We start from the raw sequence: 22,035 nt of genomic DNA, 5'->3' as shown, positions 1-22,035 counted from the left end.
GGTGCGGAAATATTGGGTGACCAAGTTGAACACTGTTGAAACAATGATTTTCTGGTTACTAGCCAAAACACGGTTTTAGCATTACATATTAGGTATGCTCTTATGGCTGTACTTCCCCCACACCAAACACATACCGACGCACACAATCCCAGGCCTCGACCGTACACCGCAGGACACTGCAAGGCGGCGTATGCGTGCGGCGGTGGCCGGTGGGGTGGGCTGGCTAAAAATTAAATCAAAAGTTGGGTAGGGGTGCCGACCGGCGCATCTGCCATCCCGACGCCCGCGGCCATCCGACGGGCCTCGCAGCTCGGCCGGCCGCCGCCCAGTCCTCGGTTCTGGCAAGCCACAGTACCCTGTCGGCACTGTGCACGCCATCGATCCGTTGGGGTGCTGGCTGCTGCTATATAAATGGGCTGGGGTCAGCATCCTTTCTTTCCTGTCTTGTCTTGGAGCAGTAGTTGACATGATACTGACCCTTTTGGTTGTAGCATAAGCTGCTATTTATCTTGATCTGTTTTATTTGATTAAGATCAGCGAGCAAGCTGCGGCCTTCTTTTGCTTCGATCCATCTCCACTTGTTTTTTTGCTGGCTGGAGTTTCTTTTAATTGTTTGCTTAGCTCTGCAGCTTCGATTTGTTCCGAAACTTTGTTGATCTATCTGTGCTGTTGTTGCTCAGATCAGCTCGCAAGGAACTAACACACTTTATTTTTTAGATCTTAGAATTCTGACTCCATATCTTGATCTCGATGGCTTGCACGCCGTACTACAACACCTGCACAGCCCGCCACGCCACGAAGAACGCCCCGTCATTTCCGCGACCGCCGGCGCCACCCCAGGCTCCGCGCGCCAAGGAGCCACAGCCACACAAGATGGCCGTCGCTCCTGAACCATCCAAGAAGAGGGTGGCGCCGGGGACTGGACTGGAGGAGTGGACGGAGACGGCGGACTCGCTCTACTCCGTGTCCCCACCGCCGAGCAGCGTACCGATGCCTACGTCCCTGTTGCTCACAGTCACGCCGCCGACCGCCTGCGCCGTGGATGTCGGCGCCACCGACGAGCTCCGACGGATCCTCAAGCTTTAGCTGCGACGATGCGGCTATGGCATCGCAACAAAGATGTGATCTGCGTGACTGTCCGTTCTCTTTAGCGAGCAAGCGAGCTTCATGGTCTCGTCCCAAAGTTGTACTATTCTAGTAATCGAATGTTCCAATGCGTTGTGTTTTCCATTCCAACCAAACCACGCATTCGAGTATGAGATGTTGCTTTTTTTTCTTTTTTTTTGTAATCGAATGTGTCCGTATTGTGTTCCGAACCACTAATTAATTCCAGTATGAGATGTCTCCGTTTGAATTTTCGGTCCTTGACTTCATTTAATTTACACCCAATCACATGTATTAGGGTGCAAATCACCTAGTTTTTTTTCAATATTTTGTCTAGCTGCACCTACTACATCCATCCTAATCTATATATATGTTAGAACAAAAACTAGTTGATTTTTATTCGGTTAGTTATAGATTGAAAGGAATTAAATTCCTTGCTTATTTAAAATTGAATAGAAATAAGTTAATCCTTCTTAATTCCGTACTATGCTCTTACAACCAACAAGGTCTTTAGTGAAGTGGATTAGATCGACTACAATAATTTACTCAAAGTTTACCTATAAACGTTGTTTTACACTATTCTGTATTGTAGACTGCATTATCTACATATTTAAGTTTAAATCTCTACTACTTATTAAGGCTGCAATAGTAGTCTGCCTTTTTGTGTTCTGCCGTTTGGTCTCTGACAGGTAGGGCCTGTTTGTTACTGGTTCTCCAGTGCATGCTCTCAGTTCAGCCCATAACACATTTTTGTACAAAAAATAGTACTACTGCGCATGATCCCATAACACATCTGGTGATAACAATAGTACTACTGCACGCACAGGAAGACATATAAACAGGTTTCAACACCAATCGGTGGGCAATGTGGTACTAATTTTACCTTGCAAACCATGGAGACAAAGACACATGCGCCGTGTGAGGCCCATCTACCAATTTGTACGAGGCCCATCTCCCATGGAAACCCTAATCCGCAGCCGCGACATCCAGCCCTGCGCCCCCGCCCATGGCTTGCTCGCCTCCACCCGCGGCCGTGGCCTCCAGTGCCCTGCGCCCCCGCCGCTTGTCAGCCTCCACCGCCCCAACCGTCTCTCAAGTACTTCTACTTCACCGCCGACGGCCGCAAGTCCCCCGACGTCGAGATCCCCGTGGACGCGCCCACCATGATGCACGACTTCGCCGTCACCGAGAACCACGCCATCATCCCGGACCAGCAGATCGTGTTCAAGCTCCAGGAGATGGTCCTGGGCGGCTCCCCCGTGGTGTACGATAGGAACAAGACCGCGCGGTTCGGGGTGCTGCCGAAGCGCGCCACCGACGTGTCGCGGCTGCGGTGGGTGGACGTCCCCGACTGCTTCTGCTTCCACCTCTGGAACGCGTGGGAGGACGAGGCCACGGGCGAGATCGTGGTGATCGGATCCTGCATGACCCCCGCGGACGCCGTGTTCAACGAGTCCGCCGCCGGCGAGGAGAGCTTCCGCAGCGTGCTGTCAGAGATCCGGCTGGACCCGCGCACCGGCACGTCCTCGAGGCGCGCGGTCCTGAGCGATGCCGACCAGGTGAACCTGGAGGCCGGCATGGTGAACCGGCAGCTGCTGGGCAGGAGGACGCGCTACGCCTACCTCGCCATTGCCGAGCCGTGGCCCAAGGTGTCGGGCTTCGCCAAGGTGGACCTCGAGGCAGGCACCGTCGAGAAGTTCATCTACGGCGACGGCCGGTACGGCGGCGAGCCTTGCTTCGTGCCGCACCTCAACGCCCCCGCGGGCGCCGCGGAGGACGATGGCTACGTGCTGTGCTACGTGCACGACGAGGGCCGCGGCGCGTCGGAAATGCTCGTCGTTAACGCCCGCGACATGCGGGCCGAGGCCGCCGTCAAGCTGTCGGGCCGCGTCTCGTACGGGTTGCACGGCACGTTCATCGCCAGCAAGAACATATGTAGTCTTCAAAGTGGTACTGCACTACGGGTTGATGTATGACATGTACTACCTGTGTGTGGTGTCCACAGGCGACCAGCAAGAGTTTGGCGATGGAGCCAAAGTCGAACATGCCGGACAGATTCATGTGTGTGAGGCAAATGCTGGAGGTATGCTAAATCTTCTGAACATTGGAGTAGCATGGATGTTAGAATAGGGAAAGTTGGCTATCTAGATGTCAAGAATGCATCAGCAAGCCACGACAGGACATAGTGACAAAATGAGTCTTGCTCTCAGGTGTGCAAAGCTATCAATTTCCGTTGCAGCTTGTGTTTTTACCTTGGGTGAGGAATAGTACTGCATGAAGGTCAGCCTAACATTCAAATTTTGTCCTGAGGTTCTTCAGTTACATTTGTTAATCCTGTTCATACTCATGCTGTGCTCATCAGGACTTAAGGTCAGCTTGAATGGCCTTGAAGAGCTGGTTCAGACTTCAGACTGGACCCAAGTTGACCTCAACTTAGATCAGAGTTTGAGCCAAGTCGGGGGTTATTTTTGTTTGCTAACTAGAAGTGTTGTAGAATATCGTTTTAAATTTAAGACTGTTGTTGCTCTGTTGATCTACAAGAGAACACTTAATTCACATAACTGAAGTTTGGGTTGTTCCAGAATTCAGTGTCGTACCTAAATTTGGCTACTTGTAAGTCCAGATTAAATGCAGTGTTTCCTTTCTTAGTTTTTGGACATCTTACAATCATAAATTATCCTTTTAGATCAACTTGCAGCCTTTCTAGAACATATATTTTACCAATATTATTTCTTAAATGTTTTTAGTATTGTATCTTCATTTTAGAGTGAGAAATCTGCTACTCAATTCGCATCAGGATATTAATTGTCCAATATTTTAGTACTAATGCTGCGGGGGATGGCGGAAGGCATTGTGCCGTCGTCACCTTCGACATGCGCGGCGTAGGCTGGTCCACGGGACGGGCGTCGCTCACGCGCTCCACCGAGAACATCGAGTGGACGGTGATTCAACCTAAGCCACATTCTTGACTGCTTAAAACTCAACTTCATCACCACCTCCTTGCTCCATCAGCTGTGGACACGAGGAATCGCTGTTCAGGATGTGATCAGCACAATTGGAGGGCATCTACTAGCAGTTCATCTACTACCAATTTGCATCCAGGATGTGCTGGTTCAGTTTTGTCAGAGCTCTATTTCATTCTTGCAAGCAAATTTCGCATGTTCTATTCAATGGTTGCTAGCTTGTATTTTTCGTTTCCTATATATTTCACCTCTGGCCTGCAAGTTTTGATGCCTTAATCTCAATATGGGTAATACCTTTGATCCAACCACATTTAACTTGATCCAGACACAAAGGGCAGATTTGTTCTTTCCCAATGCCTCCCATGCCTATTGTTCTTAGTTTCTCCTTCCCCTTCCTTTTGGCTTACATGACTGTTTCAGTAGATAAAACAAAACACATGCATACATGAACACATGTTGTGAAGAGAAGGAAACAGAGAACCTAAGAATATTGTCCATGGAAAAATTTAGGAAAGCCTATGCAATCATCCTTTGTACACTAAGGGATCAACTCGATAATTTTTTAGTGCTTTCCAATGGGATTAACACAATCATTGTTGGCAGATAAAACAAAAAAAATATATAATCCATACTCTGGTTGGTAGCATTATCTTGGATTTGCAAGTCACACAAGATATTTTTTCTCTATCTACAACAATTGGCCAACCCCATGCCAGTTATTTAAAAAATACAAGGTAAAGTTTATAAATCATGAGTAATGTGCAATAGCTCACTAACATATACATCAAATTGGCCATGAATGGGATCCTAATTCTAATTAGGTCAAAAACCTAACACTACTGGGAGAACAGTACGGTGATTCAACCTAAGCCACATTCTTGACTGTTTAAAACTCAACTTCACCACCATTGCTCCATCAGCTGTGGACACGAGGAATTGTTGTTCAGGATGTGATCAGCACAATTGGAGGGCATCTACTAGCAGTTCATCTACTGCCAATTTGCATCCACAAAAAATTTCAGGACATTACTCTTCTTATTCGTTGGTTTTACAATAGCATCAGTCTGTATAATATGATTCCTTTTTTGTAACAAGCGATGCATGTTTAGTATGTTTGATCTAAATGTTGTTTACAGTTCCGGTACCACATTTAGTTCCGGGGTTTTGAATCTTTGTGGAACTTGGTAGATCAATTGGTGCTTGCCATTGTATTTTTTCTTAAACTTCCTGTTCAATATTAGTAGGGTGGTGACATACACACATGGAATATGTAGAAATAGAGTAAACATTTAGAGCTTAAAGAGTGTATGGGCACTGCATTGGAAAAAATACTCGCTATGGTTGATAAACTTTATTTTGGATTGAAAGTTGAGGGTTATCCTATTGAATTGAGATGGACCTTAAACAATGTTATATATAAATGTGTCATGTGTTACACTGGTTATTATTTTGACTTACATACAACGAAAACAATTCAGAATTTTGGGTTTATTATTGATTATTAGGATAGTTGTGAACTAAGTCAGTTACCTGTTTACTTGTTCTATCTGTTGTGGTAGATTTGATTTTGTTTAGAAATATCTTGTGATTTTCTGGCTGCTTTCCTTTGTTTTGTTTTCGGCCTCTTCGAATGAACAATAGAAATTTTGCCCATTGTGTCCCATCGGTAAAAGAATATAAGGCAACATGGATAAACAGTTTTAAATTAAACCCAACATTTCACTGGTGCAGTCATTCTAGATTGACACACCAACACCCTTAACCTTCTTTAAGCATATGCAAAAGTATCGGTATTGAAAACTGAGAATTGTGATATATTTGGCAACGAGTATAGTTTTTTTGCTGAACCTTCAGATCCTAATATAAGTGTGTGTAGTTACTGCTAGGTGATTAAAACATCACATTCTAGATGTTGATACAACCATTGGTTGGAATGCATTAATCATAGTTTTTCCCACTAAGCTACTGGTATTTATAGGCTATACATCCATGTTTACTCATCATTTTCCCTCCCAATTAAGGATCATATGTTTACAGATTACACATCCATGTTTACTCATCATTCTCTAATGTTTTTTCTTATTGACTTTATTAATTTAATTTCCAAAGTTTTTTCCGTTTCAGATGTCTTTCACTGCCTAAACTAATGAATAAGCTCATCGGAAATTCTAAGCGCTGTCAGTACAAGAAACTACTCCTAAAGCATTGTTCTATCAATTCCATGGTACATATGAACATATTTAACAGTTTTCATTGTTTACAGCACCTAACACAGAAGTTTGTTGTTTCTCTGCCTTCATAATTTTTTCGTTGCAAACACTTACCATCCTAAAGTTTTTTGGCTTATCAAAAATCTGTTATACCTATATTGTAGGGGTTTGTTTATTTTTTAGTGTAGTGTGAGTGCATGATTCATTTCATTGAGTTTCATAAAATAGGAAACTTTCAAGTTTTTGTAAGTGGCTTTTGGCATTAAGGACATATACGTCATCATAAAATAGGTATGGAATGCAAAAAAATTAGAAATATACAAATATGCAGGCTGCACGTTGTGGCTATGAGGGTTCTGTGAACGAGGCCATCAAGATGTTTAATCCCATGGTTCACGCTGGGTTCATCCAGAACATGTGGCACGTGCCTGCAATATGCTTTGTTGCAGTTTACAATGAACTATGTTTCTTACAATGTTTATATCTTCCTGCGCAATTGCACCTAGCAGTTGAGGAGTGCCTCTTTGGCTCTTTTCGTGTAAGCATTAGATCTTTTACTACCTACATTCTTCTTGTGTTTTCTTGGCTTACTCGATCGCGAAGTATTAATCTCTATTTGTGACAGATGGCTTGGCAAGATTATACTAGAGACTTGTATTTCTCATATCCATATTTGGCTTAGGTATGATTCTTGTGTCACTGCTACATATATTTTTCCTAATTATTGGAGGTACTTCCATTTAGCCTTGCAGTAATATATTCCTATATAACTGTATAGCATGCTGGATATAAGGACAACTCTGATATTTTTTTCTCATATATCAATAGTTAATTCAACTGAACTAAAAATGCTGCTCAAATACCTTTGCTTTTCTACAGTGTGACCAAGCTTTTTTAGGTCTAGCATGCCAAATGGACAGCCAAAATGGCTTCTTTGTTTCATACCAGATTATCCTATGCTTATCTTCATGCTTACTATAGCGATCTATCTTCTTGTAAGTTGCCAACTTCAAACCCATCTCATTACTTATTGGGAAAGAAAATTGTTTCATTGAGCAGTCATAAAAAGGATACTCATTTCATTATCTAAGGGGTGTTTGGTTTAAAGAATAAATCCATTCGAGAATGATGTGGTGCATCATCATGAGTCCATTCCACAAATTTGGTGGAATGAACTCATTCCCCCCATTTCAAAAACAGTAACAATTTCCTTATCGATTTTTTCTTAGCAGCTAACCACTAGGTCATGTGGGTTTCTTTTTAGGCACATGAGAGGCGCACAACCGAATCAACAGTGAGCTAGACCATTGGAAATATGGGGAAGATATTGTACTCTGGTTTCCATATTTTCACTCCAAATGTTTTGATTTAGCACATGACAATATATTTGAGCATCTAAATCTGATGGCAATTGATTCAAGCTAATGATGCATTTTGTTTTTATTTGGTTCATGGCCAAGAATTGGGACTGAATATCAAACATTCTACTAGGTAGCTTATGCTCAGTTCGTTTCCGCTGAAAAAGAAGCCTATTTAGTTTGCTTTGCCCTACTGTCTTTTGGTTATAGGTTATTGATTGTTCATATCCATGCTTGTAATAGGCAATCAAAGATGTCGTCAAGGCACTGAAGAAACGGATTGGCCACAGGAATCCAAAAGTTCAACTTCTTGCTCTAAGTGTAAGTCTGTCTGTGACTTGTCGTTTACTTTTATGTCTTAGGTGTGGAAGGCTATTGGTAACTGTCAAAGGCTTTTCTATTGTTTTGTATTGTGCTTCCACAAAATCGAACACCTGATCCTCTAGCACTGGTAATTATTGAAGATTTTTTTGTCGTCTTGTATTTTGCTTTCACAGATCAAACACCTGATCCTCTGCTAAGTAATGTGTAGCATTTTTATTATATGTTCAGTCATGTTTTGATTTAAGTTCCTGTCATTTGTCTGTCTATTCTTACTAGGAACTGGTGGTAGGCTATTCGGGCTGGTTCTTACTATTTAATTTATTCAGATCCTAAAAACTTTAACTTGCACATTTTGTTTCCTTGTTAAAATCACCAAAGGAATACGAACACTAACACCCAATTTTTTTGAATTGGTTAAGCTCAATATGTTTATTATATTTTTATGATTGTAGAGGTCCAGAATATGTATATGGTGCAGAACATGTATAGTTTTGTTACGATGTTTTTAAATTTAATATTTAGCTACTGCTAAAATATTAGCATTGTAGTGCTGACGATATATGTATATTTCAGTAGTTGGAAACTGTTATAAAAAACCTTGGGGGTATACTTCACATGCATGTCACAGAGAGAGAAAGATTGCATGAGATGGTGAAGATAGTGAAGAAAAATGTTCAATATGCTTCATGCTTGCAAAACTATAGCTCTTATTTTAATGAACTGATGGTTTCTGATGGTGTTTTGTCTTCATGTTACAAGATGTGTTTGGGGGACCACATGCAAGATATCCACAATACTATGTAGCATACCATGAGTTGGTGGTATAATTTTGAAGCTCGACTCAATTTATTGTTTCAAAATTTTCAATTGGCTCATTTGATTTGTGGTGTATTTGACAAGATTATGATCTTATATTTCAGTCTGGCAGCGTGCTAGAGCTGAATTCCACAAGAGACCCGAGAAACATGCACTTTGTTTGATGGTCAGTCACAGGGAGCAAGGAATAAGCGTAGTACTGACTAGCAGGGAGCAAGGAATAAGCGTAGTACTGACCAATAGGATGAAGTAGAATCTTCTGCTCCCAATGATTCTCCTGCTTTGAGGTGTGTTTTTTACATTTTACTTTGTGTGCCGATGTCTTTTTCTATCTGTTTCTCCTCGACACTTAAATAGCTTAACATTTAATTCTTTCTCTATTGTCTCTTACTAGCACAAAATCTATCAAACAATATAATATTGTGTGCAAGGATTTAAAGTATGTTTTCTTGGGAGCAAGCAGCGCTGAGGCATACCCTAGGTGCCATACGATGCCACATGATTTTAATTATGCCACACAATGTTGGTTCTTTTTATGGTATGTCAGTTTGCCACTTTAGTGATATATTGGGAAAAACAGGGGAGATAAATCCTTAATGGTACATATGCGCTTCATGAATAAGCAATCCTATTTCTTGTAAGCTGTTATTTTAGTAAATTTGTGTCTTAATAGTACTTTCTATAAATATTTCTGCTGACTCTTTTGTCATGTATACCTTTCACTAATATCCTTTTTTTATCAATGTTGTGGCTATTAGCTTGCATCTTGGGCAGAGGGATAACATTTCTTATCTTTTATTTTGTGTTTCATTGTGCTGCAGGATTTATATTCTGTCTATGGATGAAATGAGCAATCTAATAAATCCACACTTGTATAATTGAATATTTAATTTAATTTAATTTGTGGGCAATTTGATATTGTCCATACCATAGTGACCGGTTGTCTTATGTGGTGCTAATATTTAACATAAAATGTGATATTTGCATTATATATATATGGTTCTTTTCTGCCTTGCCCACATTCAGTATTTTGTTTGTTTACATAAAATGAAACAATTAATTAGTGTGTGCATAGCATTATCTTTTGCTATAACTTGTTCTGATCTCCAGATATATTCTTCAATTCTAAAAGATAGTTACATATGTCCTTTACCTGAGAGTGTAGTCCCTTTTGATGTTTATGGGGTGGAAGACTTCAAGATAGAAGATACAAATGTTCACAACCCTACTACTCACAAATTTCAGGAAGATCCAAAAAGTGATCCTAGACACTGTAAGCTTCAACATGAGTATGAGGTATTTGATCTGAAAACTGTTCCCCAGAACAGCAGGTTCACCATTAATTAGTATACATTTGTATGGCTTGACTTTCCATTACACAAGGAGAGACTAGCCACTCTATAAATATAAAAGGTGACAACTGATTGCCAACAAACAGTTAAATTTACCAAACAAGTTACTTTTTCGTTTATCTTGTCTTCTAATCTACTATTGTGGCACGATGTATGCTTCAATTAAAGAGTAAATTGTTGACTTCATGCCATGGCATGCTAGGCACAATGTAGTGAATGAGCACTTTTTAATTGTTGTTCCTTGTTGTGAAGTAACCGTGAGTGTTTGTCCCATGAGTTCTGTTTCAATATTCTTTCTTAAGATAATTGCTTACAATTTTTAATTACATTTTGGTATTCTTATCAGCCATATCCTGATTACAAGCTGGTTGTTAGCCATGATGACTATAGCTTAACTTCTAAGCTGCCAAAGGAGAGAACTTCTGTTGTAACGATACTAAGAAACCAATTGATCGTGTATTTAGCACATATGAGTTCTTAGTTGAAGTTGTAGCTAGATTCCTTGTGCACCCAAACTTAACTTCTGTGAAGTTAAAGAGTACCCGTGTGTTAACAAATTATTGTGTTGTCCGAACTTTAGATATCCGGCCTTGGAAGTACTTGGTACCATGTATGAGGGAAGATCTGTTTGCCAGGGTATGCATGTTACTTTAGTTTACCCTTTGGTTTAAATTTGCACTTTATAGAATTATACTGGTAGAAAATAATAGTTCTCTTTTTCATAGCAATTTCCCAATAGATAGTCCTGTCAAACTGACCAATTTATATGTTCACTATTCAGTGATTTTGTTGCAAATCTGTACCAGTACTGTGTTATATCCAGTGTTCTTAAGGCGCCTAGGCGAGCAGGTGGACCAGAAAACCGCCTTAGCGCCTAGGCGACGCCTAGGTGGGTATGGCGAGCAAGGCGGCCAGTTTTGCCCGGGCGCCTGGACGCCTAGGCGTCGCCTAGGCGACGCCTTAAGAACACTGGTTATATCTCATGTGTATTTATACGTTATAATGTTATACAATCTCGCACAAGTAGAACTGTAGTAAACATCTGCCTGCCGCTGATTTTATTAGCCAGCTTTAAAAAATCTGGTTTACTAATTTTTTATGCGTACTAATGTTACCTTGGCAGATTACTGGGTTAACGAACAACTCATACTTTGATGGAGCACATGAGGTTCGACATTATCTCAGGAAGCATTCGGATCTTGGTTGTATTGTGCTTGAAGTTGCTAAGGTATATAATGAATGTCATGAAGGATTGTTTTCTCTTAATCCCATATTGTGTGAGATACTAAATATGTGTCCTAAAAACAACTTACGTCCAGGACTCGCAAATTCCCCGCCAAGTAAACTGCTAGAAAACTTTTCAGAGGTGGACATGATGAAGATGATAGTGCTGATGCCAACACAAATGATGTTGTTGTACCTCGGTAACTCCACTTTCTTCCTAGCCCTTTAGAGATGATATGACCATCTTCGTTCGGCTATTTTCCCAGCACTGGTCTATACCGCAGATTGATGCATAAACAACTGCCTTAGAAAAACATAGTTTTGAAGGATAAAACTCAAGATTAGCAATGACAACTTAAATAGTCATCATAGCTAATGAACATCTTAGCTACCAAACAACATGTTTATCCATCTAGAAACCTTTTCCCCCTGCTCAGTGCTCGCTGCCCTATGATTACCAAGTTTGAGAATTCTTTTTCCAATAGAATTTGTAGGCTACAATAACCTGGCTCAAAGAATGTGAATTCATTTCCCTTTGTACTAAAGAATCACAAGTAGTTGTCTGTACTCCTAAACATGAATAAGTGCAGTCATTTTGTAGAAATTAAATCATGTGTCATTTTGTGCAGAAGATACTAATAGTACTACCACTACCGTGTTCTACTTCAACAACAAACTTCAGAAAAGATTAAGAGGTCAACATTTTAAAATGAATGGACTTTTTTATATACTGTTTGCAAATGCAGGTTTGTAGAAACTCTGAATTGTATGTGCATTAGCTTCCACATGGTTCGGAAAACAATAACTATATTGATCAAATCAGGTCTATGTCTCAACTGTACAAGCCAATAATTATCCAATCACTTGCACGCAATGGCATCCTGAGGTAATTTAGTTGTAGCTGTTTCAGGAGTCCACATTTAGTGTTCTTATTGGTTCTTCCTTTTCTCTTGTGCACTGTATTTATTCCTAGATTATATTCACAATATATCAAATTGTGGCTACTCACCAAATACAAGTGGCTTTATGCCACAATAAAACTATCCTCATTTGATGCAGAAAGCCATTTTTGAGTGGAGGAAACCAATGATCCCACACAGCGAAGATGCAATACAGGTTACTCAACATTTTGCCAATCATTTTATCAGGTTTGTTGTTGTAGGCTTTAACTTCTATTATTATACAATTCAAGTTGGCAGTACTTCATGTTGGTTTAAGCATATGCAAGAAAGGACCTTGGTTTGATGAAACTTGCAAGAGTGGTGAAAGAAAAATGGAGTTCATGCTTACCTAGCTCACCCTTTCCGTGTCGTGGAACAGCCAAGCACGCAAGTCTCCAAACAGGCCTCCTGCCGACAAAGTGCTGGATAACTTAATTTACAACTACAGCCCAACATTTACCGGAAAAAAATCGTGAGTCTCTGTATCCTTACCCCCTAACAAATGTACGTACAATCCATTGATCAGCTAGACTAATGCGTGTATTTTTGGTAGGAAATCGTTTGAGGAGGTCTACATCTTCTCCTGAGACTGTGGATTGAACGCCTGAGTGTCTTCAGGAATCTGCAGTTCTGCACTGCATTGCTATTGTAGTGTAACTATGCATTAGTATTACCCCGTCGTACCAGAAGTTGTATTTGTATAGATTCCTTGGACTGCCTGTATTGCAGTAACCTTTCCACCGTATGGGTGGCTCTATAGAATGCGTATAAGCATAAATGATAATGATAATGTAATAGACTGAAAAAAATACTTGGAGATTTTTTGAATTTAAAAGTTTCTCCAAATCAGGTGAAGGTCGAATGTTCTTAGACCTGATTCATGAAATCCATTGAATCCAAGTTGTTTGGAGTGACGTCTCTGCTATGGCTTGGCTCAAGCATCTTGCGCCCAGAATGTCGCCGTGTTACCTAACCGGCCGAATTACGGATCCCAAGGGTCGAGAAGAAGTGAAGAACACAACAAAGGTAGGAAGTACGGAGGAATGCTTAATTTGGAGAGGTCACTCGGGTTTTATATATATAGGACGTAATCGCATTCGCCCTCCACCCTTTTGATTTAAAAAAATGATAACATGGTAATCCCTACTATTAAGCATTACTATACTATTAAGCTTGGAAGGGGTGCGTCCATAGGGGCAAGGCTATGCCCCCGCCGTTTCTCCTACGATGACCCCTATGCCCGCTGCTACCGCCATCAAGGCGCGATGTCGATGCTCCCAACCAAGATAGGTTGTTCGCTTCAGATTAAAGCCATCTGTTCGGACTGTTGCAGCTGCAATCCATAGAGACAAAACATTGTAAAGCAGTAGATGCTGGTACTGATTAAAGCCTCTCCCTCCCTCCCCCTACGGCAGGCGGAGCTACGTCAGGCACCGGCCCCGACGCGGCTCTGCCAGCCGCTGCACCGTCCCTCTAACGGCTCCCACGCGCACCTTCTCGACCGCACACCATTGTCGTCAAGGCCTCCACCCCGTGACCATGCGCCGCCACTCCACCGTTGTCCCCTAGACCTTGCTCCCTTCATGAGACTACCTTGCCCTTCTCAAGTGTCTCACAAATGGGCGGTCTCTCGTGCGTCACAGGCCTGAGTTTCTCTTCGACGTCATCCCAGACGGCTCGTGGATGTCGTTCTCCAACTTATAACAGTATAATATATATATATATAGTTATCGAGGTATTATATGTTTCCGTTGCAACGCACGGGCACTGACCTAGTATATGTATAAGTATGAATAAGATGCTGAAGAGTCAATGCATCAAAAACAAAGCCTTGAAATTTTCAGTCCTTGGTTGAACCCGTGTTTTCTAGCCGAAATTTTTTATTTTCGAGAATACTTTCTCCAGAGTCTAAATTTTAACAAAAAGGGCTAACATGAAAAAAAAAATCGGGTTTTCTAGCCACAGCCGGCAGTAACGACAAGCTGAACTTTCCAAGCGGTACAATCTGAGCAGTACATAGACCGAGAATGAATGACTACAGATGAAACGTATCAGATCTACAGATCCCCAGCCAGTTCTTTATATTAACGAAAGAGCCAGCTTAAACGTCAAAAACGCTAATTAGAGATTGAAACCATATTTTTAGAGTTTTCGTGTTCTAAAATGTAAAACGTTTTATGTGCTTTAAATCATTAGCTACTTTTGGATCTAGTTTGCACCTAGTTTGTTAGTTACTTTTAGGTCCAATCCGACTCATGAGTGAAATTTTGGTAAGTCACTAACCTCTATATCTTATTATTTAGCTTGTTATTTAACATCATGTTATTGTCTAAAATTATAATATATTGATATTTTTTCTATGTTGTTTAAAACTACGTTTAAACGAAGTTTAAATGTTAAAACTTCACCCATATTTAAATGTTTAAAAGTCAAAACTTCACCCATAAACGTTTAACCTTGAAAAGTACAAGCTTCGACAGGCAATTGGAGTCTTGTTGATATCTATGTTTAGATCCTCTCCTTTAAAATTTAAAGCTCTAAAAAATTTACAAAAAATCGAAAAGACTGTTTAGATCTTCTTCTTTAAATTATCAAGTTCTAAAAAATTAAAGTACTTTCGCTCATTTTTTAATCTAAAGCTCTAATATAAGATGGGCTGTTTAGAACTAACTCTAAACTACTTGCTTGAGACTTTGACTATGAAATTTAAAGGTCTGAAGTTTAAAGAAACAGATCTAAACAGGCCCCCAAAAGTACAAAACTGCAACAGGCCCCGTGTAATAATGATCTGAGTCCATAGTCTATAAAAACTGCGAAGACACAGCTGCTGATGAGAAGCGCAAGTTTAGCATAGTACTGTACTTCTGAATTCTAATACAATGCGGCACCATCAAGGTACAATGTACTTTTCCCATTCTAAATTATACTGTATTTTGCTTTGGTTAAAAGTTAATAAAAATGCACAAGGGTCTACAACATCAAATGCGTTTTATTAAGTCCTCTGAAGCATATTTTAGAAGTGCATTTATTTGAATTTGCAGGTCTTACCACATTTTTCTAAAACTTGGTCAAAGCCAGAGAAGTTTGACAAAGTCAAAGTGAACTACTCCGTATTAAAATTTAGAAGTGACGAGGTAATGATTTAATTGACACAAATACAGGTTTAAATCTCTACGAGTATTGTTACTTGACAGTAACAGACAGAAGGGATGTAGTGAAGCTTCTTTACTATTATTACTAGAGAACAACTGACCGCACCGCAGTTGATTAGCCATGGTTCTCTACAAACTCAAACCAGCACTTAAAACAATATACCATTATTTCTGACAAAAATATACCAATGAGGCAGTGAAGATAATGTACACCACAATATTTTCTCTGATTGATACATAGCCTAGTACTAGCATACAGAAGTGATGTCCAAAACTGGGATGTCTCAGTTGTCGCAGAATGCATGTAGGGTTTCATCGAGTGCATTCCCCTCATAATCCCCCGTAAATACACAGCACCCTAGTGGTCCTTTCAGAAGGATGAGTCTCAACAGACCATCAGCAACCTTCTTGTCAACCTGACGTGTCATACATGAACCTAGTAAGGGCTTGTTCGGTTAGGAGGGGATTAAATCCCTTGCTACTAAAAATTGAATAGAAAGAGATTTAATCCCTCTCAATCCACTCAGATCCCCATGCAACGAACAAGGCCTAAGAGTGTTTTCTTTATAAAAAATATGCAAACTTGCGACATTTTAAGGGCTTGTTTGGTTGTATGGGAATTGGAGGGGGTTGAAGGGCATATAATCCCTTGTTAGTCAATTTTGACTAGCAAGGGATTATATACCCCTCAATCTTTATGCAATCAAACAAGCCCTAAGTGTGCTACAATAATGCAACGAAAACACAAATTAACAATTTGCATGTCCTGAACATGTTAATTTGTGCAATTGCAAAATACTGAATCAGTGCTACTTAAAAATGCTGCTGGAAGTCTCAAGGTACTTACAGCCATGATGTTTTTAAACTTCTCTACGGTCATGGTCTCAGGAGGTGCAATGGGAAGTTTGGCTTGCTTTAGTATGTCAACCACACGTTTTCTGATGGAGTCATCTATCCACCCCAGGCGGTGAGACATGTCAGTTGCCATAACCTAGGGTAGTTCCACCCCCACAAACATAAGCAAAAGATAAGAAAACAACACTACAAAATACTAAGAGGCTATATAATAATTCTCAAGTGATTTACTGTTCCAGCTGCGACAGCCTCCCCATGGAGCCATGCTCCATATCCTGTCCCAGTCTCAATAGCCTGACAAATTGACAGTGAGGATCAGTATATGGTTGGTGTGTTACAATAACATAAGGTCGCTAAAATTGTGATAAAGGTGGTTGAGGTTGTTCCACCCAAAACTTGTCAATGTCAGTAAAAATTAATCAGGCATAAAATTCTAAACATGATAACACATACATGGCCAAATGTGTGACCCAGGTTTAGTGTTGCTCGAAGGCCACTTTCCTTCTCATCTTGTGCCACCACTTCAGCTTTGTTTTCACATGATCTCTTGATAGCATATGCCAAAGCATTTGGTTCTCTATAGATATACATTTCAAGCTCAACGTTAACAGCAAGATGAAAATTTAATTACTACATTCAATATATGCCAGAATACTATTCTGCAATTTCTCAACAAGCGAAAGTTCAGCAATACGCTATATGTAACATTAACAGCAAGATGGAAATTTAATTACAACATTCAAATTATGCCAGAAAACTATTCTGCATTTTCTCAACAAGCGAAAGTTCAGCAATATAATATAATGTAATGCTATTGTAAGGGCTAAACTAGAGTGCAAACTTTCTTTCTAATTACAGTTCACTAAACATCTTTCACAACTACTAGGAGTACAGAAATAAAAATATCAATCTAAGTAGCATGGGCAAAAGTATCACAAAACATTTCACAGTTTATTTAGCAAGGTTGCAAAAACCGTTAAGCGCTAGGCCTCCCCTAGCACCTAATCATGATTAAATGTGATTAAACATTTATGTTTCAGTAATAAATAGCTATGTGTGTGGAGATGTAGCTGCATATATGAAAGAATAAATGAGAAATAAAGAGTTGTGTCTATACAGCCCACTCAGCCCATTGTCTAGTTCAAGTGTCTGAGCAAATGAGATTAGATAGAACAGATTGCGTTCAAAAAAAAATAGATAGAACAGACAATTGAGCAAATAAGATTAGATAGGACATTGTCTTAGGACCAGTAATATGAAAGAACAAATTCTAGAGTTGCAAACAAGATTAGATAGAACAGAAAATTGATCTGGAGGTGACTACACATTCCTTGCACCCTAGGACCAGTGTCTACAAGAACCACAAGTCTAATACAGTTATAAACTGCTGTGTAGGTTCTACAACTCGTTGAACAAAAATACGATAGCATCAGTGCACACAGAAACAAGTTGAATACCTTGCTAACAATTTCGGCATGTTCTTCTCTTGCCACTCAAAGAATGGTGCATCCCTTATGAGCCCATACTTTACTACCTCGGCAATGCCTGAAGCTAGCTCCCTGTCAGGCAATGTGTTCAGTGTATTTGTGTCAATTAGAACACATTGTGGCTGGTAAAATGCCCCAATCAAGTTCTTTCCTAGTGGGTGGTTAATCCCGGTTTTCCCACCAACAGATGAATCCACCTAAAGCAGTCATCCGAGCAACATCAGAACCAAACCTATATGTAAACCAACTTTAGGGACCATAAATCAAGCTTATGACCTGGGCCATCAGAGTAGTTGGTATCTGTATGAAATTGACGCCCCGGAGGAATGCAGCAGCTGCAAAACCACACATGTCCCCAATGACACCACCACCCAGTGCTACAAATGTGCACCGGCGGTCAAAACGGGACTCGACTGCCTTGTCAAACACCTTCATCAGCGTGTCCTGCCCATCACAGCCAAGTCAGGCAGTCAGTTAAATCTATACAAACTGAAAAAGAAACGCATTCACACAGAAGAACGCTGGAAAACACAAGCGAGCTCACCATATTTTTGTACTTTTCACCGTCGGGCAGGATCACGCTTTCCACTGATACATTCAGGTTGTTGTGGGTGAGTGCCCATGTCACCTTGTCCAGGTAAAGCGGCGCGACGGTCGTGTTGGTCACCACCAGAACCCTCTTACCATGAACATGCCTGAGAAAACATAAATAAGGATCACAGGCTGACCACTCCAGTCTAACAGTTAAAGAAAAAATGTATAATTTGACTGCCTCTGCAGCAGGTCCGGCTCGTCGAGGAGGCCTGCGCCGATGTAGATCGGATAGCTACGGTCGCCGAGGTCGACATCGACTACCGTGGAGACCCTGGACTCCGCCGGAGGCTGCATGGTGGGAGCGGCGTTGGCTACGAAGCGACTCCGATGGCGCCTCGAAGGGGAAGCGCGGAGGAGGTAGCAGGAGTGACGCGACGGCGAAGCGACGGAGGCAGCGGCCGGAGCTCCACGAGGGAGCTGGGGGGAGATGGCCCCACAGGATGAGGATGCGGGGGCGGCAAGGAGGGAGGACGCGGACGCCGCCATGAGAGCTCGGAAAGCGGCGGTGACGGTGACGCCGATGTAATTGGTGGTGGTTTCCGAGCCGGTGATTTGAGGCGGGTGTGGCGCGGTAGGTGGGCGAGGAGCACGGTGATGAGTGAGACGGATCGATCTGGGCAGTTGGCAATATGAATGGACAGCTGAGATGGTACTGCGGTTGGTAGGTGGGGCTGGTGCGGCCACAGCGGGGAAGGTGAGCCGACGTGGCGGGATGGTGGTGCGCGAAGCCGCGAAGGTGTCAGGCTCCAACGCCCGTCTCCAGGAGGTTAGGCTATCCGCAGTCGTTCCCACTAAATTTTTCCTCCTAAATCTTACTATGCAGCCACGTCAGCAAGATTCTCTTCCCTATATTTACTCGTCCCGCAACCGTTCCCCCTAAATATTACCCTACATATCCCTCTACTCATTAAATATACATTTCCCTACAACTAACATAACCAACTTGTTTTTTTATTTTTATTGTTTTTTTGAACACGTTTTGATTACCAGATGATACTTGGTGAACAAAATTATTTTTTTAATTATTCCTCTTAATTAAGACATACTATGTACAAAATCAAATATTATATTATTTAATTGTAATCCTTCTTACATCATTTCATTTAAAATTAATTAACCTTAGCGGTATTCGGAATTGTTCCATTCATATGTGCACGAACTTCTCTGAAGCACACTTACTTTGGAAGACAAACCTTTCAGTCGTACGGTGCAAGCCACGACTATCTTACGATGCAAGACACCGTTGCCTTTCATACGAAGCCACGGATGGCTTTCAATGGAAGCGATCTTCCCCCCCCCCCCCCCCTTTGCTCTCCCCTATATATATTCAATCAACCTCTCCCATATTCTTCGCCCATACTACTGAGTGAATCAAGTTATCCATAGTTCGGTATGTCTCCGAGTCATACGGAAGATGAGTTTGCTTCGAGTGATTCGAGTGATAGTGAGGACGAAACTCTTTTGCTTGTCAACCTACTAACCCTCAACATTGCGGCTCAACACCATCACCGCTGACGGTCGGGTATACCCAGCCGTGTCATTCCCAGAGATCATTTCGCTGGAGAAAACCTCATCCAACATCACTACTTCGCCGCTAACCCAGTGTATCCACCGCATGTGTTTCGTAGAAGGTGCGCACTTCATACATTTGTCTTATGTTATGATTTGTTCAAGTTTTGACAATTATGCAATACCATTTATATAGGTTCCGCATGAGTAGGCCTTTGTTTCTCCGCATTCTGCATGGTCTTCAACAACACGATATTTACTTTACACAAAGAGTTGACGCAACTGGTATGCCCGGACTAGGACCATTACAAAAAGTTTGTGCGGCCATGCGGATACTTGCTTATGGCTTACCTTCTGATGCGGTAGACGAGTATATTCAAATTGGGGAATCAACGGCTAGGGAATGCCTTCATCATTTTTGTCGCGCAATCATTGCCTGTTTTAGTGCCTGGTATTTACGCACTCCAACTCAAGATGACATTACTCGCATCATGCATAATAGTGAGTCGCGGGGTTTTCCTGGCATGTTGGGATCCATCGATTGCATGCACTGGGAGTGGAGGAACTGTCCAACGGCATGGCGAGGTCAATTTTGTGGTCGAAATGGTAGGGCATCGATGATACTTGAAGCAGTTGCATCGTATGATCTATGGATTTGGCATGCATTTTTTGGCATGCCTGGGACAAACAATGACGTTAACGTGCTCCACCGATCCCCCGTATTTGACCCAATCACTACTGGTCGAATGTCACCTGTCAATTACACAGTTAATGGTCATGCGTACAACTTCGGTTATTACCTTGCTGATGGTATTTACCCCAACTGGCCTACTTTTGTGAAAGCAATCCGACACCCATACGAGGAAAAGAAAGTCTACTTCACTCAGATGCAGGAAAGTTGCCGAAAGGATATTGAGCGTGCATTTGGAGTTCTTCAAGCCCGGTGGGCGGTGCTCCGTGGACCAGCTTATGGTTGGGATCGTAATCGTTTGACAGAGATAATGACGGCTTGCATCATCATGCACAACATGATCGTCGAAGACGAAGGGCCATTTGCTGCAAACATTGATTTCGGAGACAACTCTTCAAGGATTGATTCATCTCAAATTATAGCGGAAGGCCGTGCCGAATGGGTTATTAACCACTTTGATCTACGTCGCCAAGAAAGATCGTGCTCCCTTCAAAATGATCTTGTGGAGCACTTATGGAATCGCCGTGGAAGTATGTAATAATAATGTGTCGTAGCTGCTTAGTTCGCACTTACTATCAGTACTTGTAATGTGTTTTCATCTAAGTTTGTATTCGAATAAATAAGTTACGTTTCCGAAATTTTCCATACAGGCGACTACATTTTAGTTGACATACTACGTTTTTGTGTAGCACACAGAACGCAACATCAGAATTCATTTTTTCTTCTACAATATATAACATACCATTCGATTGGCAATAATCTTGTTCAAACATTTATGACATCCAAGCTCATTATTGTCTAATACAACAGCAAACAACTTAAGATACACTGGTTCGACCAAACAAATACTGTTCTTGATAATACAATTTCGTAAATGAAGTAAGATAAAATTGTCTCAACATGTCTCAACAGCACATGCGCACATCGAACAGAACCGTTCACGATTGCTCAAAAGTAAATATGAACTGCTGCAATTTTTTTCTGTTCCTTCATCACAACCCAAACTTCAGGATCTACATCTTCTTCGTTTGTCGACAACAGCATCTGCAAACGTTGTTCTGCCGATTTGAGTTCTTCAAGTTTGAGTTCCCTTTGTCTAATGCTTAACTTTTGGGCTTCCAATTCCAATCTCTTCTTCTGTATCTCCCTGTCTTCTTCAGTGGTCTTTTCTTTTTTTTCCCCTTTTCTATGGACCTCTGTATTTGTTTCTCAGTAATTTCTTGTAATCGGCTTAAGTACTCCGGGGACGAAGAAGAACCAGCTTTCTTTCTCTCAGCTTTACTGTAATCACGGCCACGGGGCCTTTTCCCTGAGAGCCCAGCGGATCCACTGTCAGTCTCCGGTGTTTCCACTGATGGACACCCCGAAGAAGGTATTGATCTTGCATGTAATCCTCTAAACGAGTGTCCTTGACATATGCTCTCCCATTTCGGTTCCCCCTTCAATTGATGCCAG

General features: G+C 41.4%; 4 protein-coding genes and 1 long non-coding RNA gene across 7 annotated transcripts; 4 read left to right on the top strand and 1 right to left on the bottom strand.

The window, feature by feature from the left end:
* Positions 1-454: 454 nt before the first annotated feature.
* Positions 455-1,354, top strand: LOC100193400 (uncharacterized). The gene has a single exon (NM_001138525.2). The coding sequence runs from the start codon at positions 751-753 to the stop codon at positions 1,084-1,086; it is 336 nt and encodes a 111-aa protein (NP_001131997.1). The 5' UTR covers positions 455-750; the 3' UTR covers positions 1,087-1,354.
* Positions 1,355-1,997: 643 nt separating this feature from the next.
* LOC103634451 (9-cis-epoxycarotenoid dioxygenase NCED4, chloroplastic) lies at positions 1,998-4,073 on the top strand. The gene is made up of 5 exons (XM_020541773.2): positions 1,998-3,039; positions 3,110-3,187; positions 3,467-3,547; positions 3,687-3,717; positions 3,926-4,073. The coding sequence occupies exons 1-5, from the start codon at positions 1,998-2,000 to the stop codon at positions 4,071-4,073; spliced, it is 1,380 nt and encodes a 459-aa protein (XP_020397362.2).
* An 8,070-nt stretch (positions 4,074-12,143) lies between these two features.
* LOC103632848 (uncharacterized) lies at positions 12,144-12,757 on the top strand. Its single transcript, XR_002263407.3, has 3 exons — positions 12,144-12,237; positions 12,411-12,499; positions 12,672-12,757. It is a non-coding gene; the product is annotated as an uncharacterized lncRNA (long non-coding RNA).
* A 2,621-nt stretch (positions 12,758-15,378) lies between these two features.
* LOC100283288 (3-dehydroquinate synthase) lies at positions 15,379-19,146 on the bottom strand. Of its 3 annotated transcripts, none has more exons than NM_001352254.1 (8): positions 18,559-18,951; positions 18,331-18,481; positions 18,063-18,230; positions 17,757-17,983; positions 16,753-16,876; positions 16,531-16,593; positions 16,292-16,435; positions 15,379-15,860 (listed from the first exon to the last, which is right to left on the bottom strand). In NM_001352254.1, the coding sequence occupies exons 1-8, from the start codon at positions 18,864-18,866 to the stop codon at positions 15,729-15,731; spliced, it is 1,317 nt and encodes a 438-aa protein (NP_001339183.1). In that variant the 5' UTR covers positions 18,867-18,951; the 3' UTR covers positions 15,379-15,728. The 3 variants fall into 3 exon arrangements, with proteins under 3 accessions (NP_001339183.1, NP_001339184.1, XP_023156301.1); XM_023300533.2 differs by having other exon boundaries at positions 15,503-15,880; positions 18,559-19,146; NM_001352255.1 differs by having other exon boundaries at positions 18,331-18,937.
* A 601-nt stretch (positions 19,147-19,747) lies between these two features.
* LOC118473009 (protein ALP1-like) lies at positions 19,748-21,199 on the top strand. The gene is made up of 2 exons (XM_035961212.1): positions 19,748-20,011; positions 20,086-21,199. The coding sequence occupies exon 2, from the start codon at positions 20,093-20,095 to the stop codon at positions 21,116-21,118; it is 1,026 nt and encodes a 341-aa protein (XP_035817105.1). The 5' UTR covers positions 19,748-20,011; positions 20,086-20,092; the 3' UTR covers positions 21,119-21,199.
* Positions 21,200-22,035: the final 836 nt, after the last annotated feature.

This window comes from Zea mays, chromosome 7 (assembly GCF_902167145.1).
Source record: "Zea mays cultivar B73 chromosome 7, Zm-B73-REFERENCE-NAM-5.0, whole genome shotgun sequence".
In the NCBI taxonomy this organism is placed as follows: Eukaryota; Viridiplantae; Streptophyta; class Magnoliopsida; order Poales; family Poaceae; genus Zea; species Zea mays.
This window is presented reverse-complemented; position numbering and strand designations above follow the sequence as displayed.

Excerpts from the sequence above, each read along its gene's own strand:
- LOC100193400 (NM_001138525.2), top strand. The coding sequence starts at position 751 with ATGGCTTGCACGCCGTACTACAACACCTGCACAGCCCGCCACGCCACG.
- LOC103634451 (XM_020541773.2), top strand. The coding sequence starts at position 1,998 with ATGGAGACAAAGACACATGCGCCGTGTGAGGCCCATCTACCAATTTGT. Across the intron at positions 3,548-3,686 it reads TGACCTCAACTTAGATCAGA|AATTCAGTGTCGTACCTAAA; the intron begins GTTTGAGCCAAG and ends GGGTTGTTCCAG. Across the intron at positions 3,718-3,925 it reads GTACCTAAATTTGGCTACTT|TACTAATGCTGCGGGGGATG; the intron begins GTAAGTCCAGAT and ends CCAATATTTTAG.
- LOC100283288 (NM_001352254.1), bottom strand. The coding sequence starts at position 18,866 with ATGGCGGCGTCCGCGTCCTCCCTCCTTGCCGCCCCCGCATCCTCATCC. Across the intron at positions 17,984-18,062 it reads CAACTACTCTGATGGCCCAG|GTGGATTCATCTGTTGGTGG; the intron begins GTCATAAGCTTG and ends TGACTGCTTTAG. Across the intron at positions 16,594-16,752 it reads TGGGTCACACATTTGGCCAT|GCTATTGAGACTGGGACAGG; the intron begins GTATGTGTTATC and ends TCAATTTGTCAG.
- LOC118473009 (XM_035961212.1), top strand. The coding sequence starts at position 20,093 with ATGAGTAGGCCTTTGTTTCTCCGCATTCTGCATGGTCTTCAACAACAC.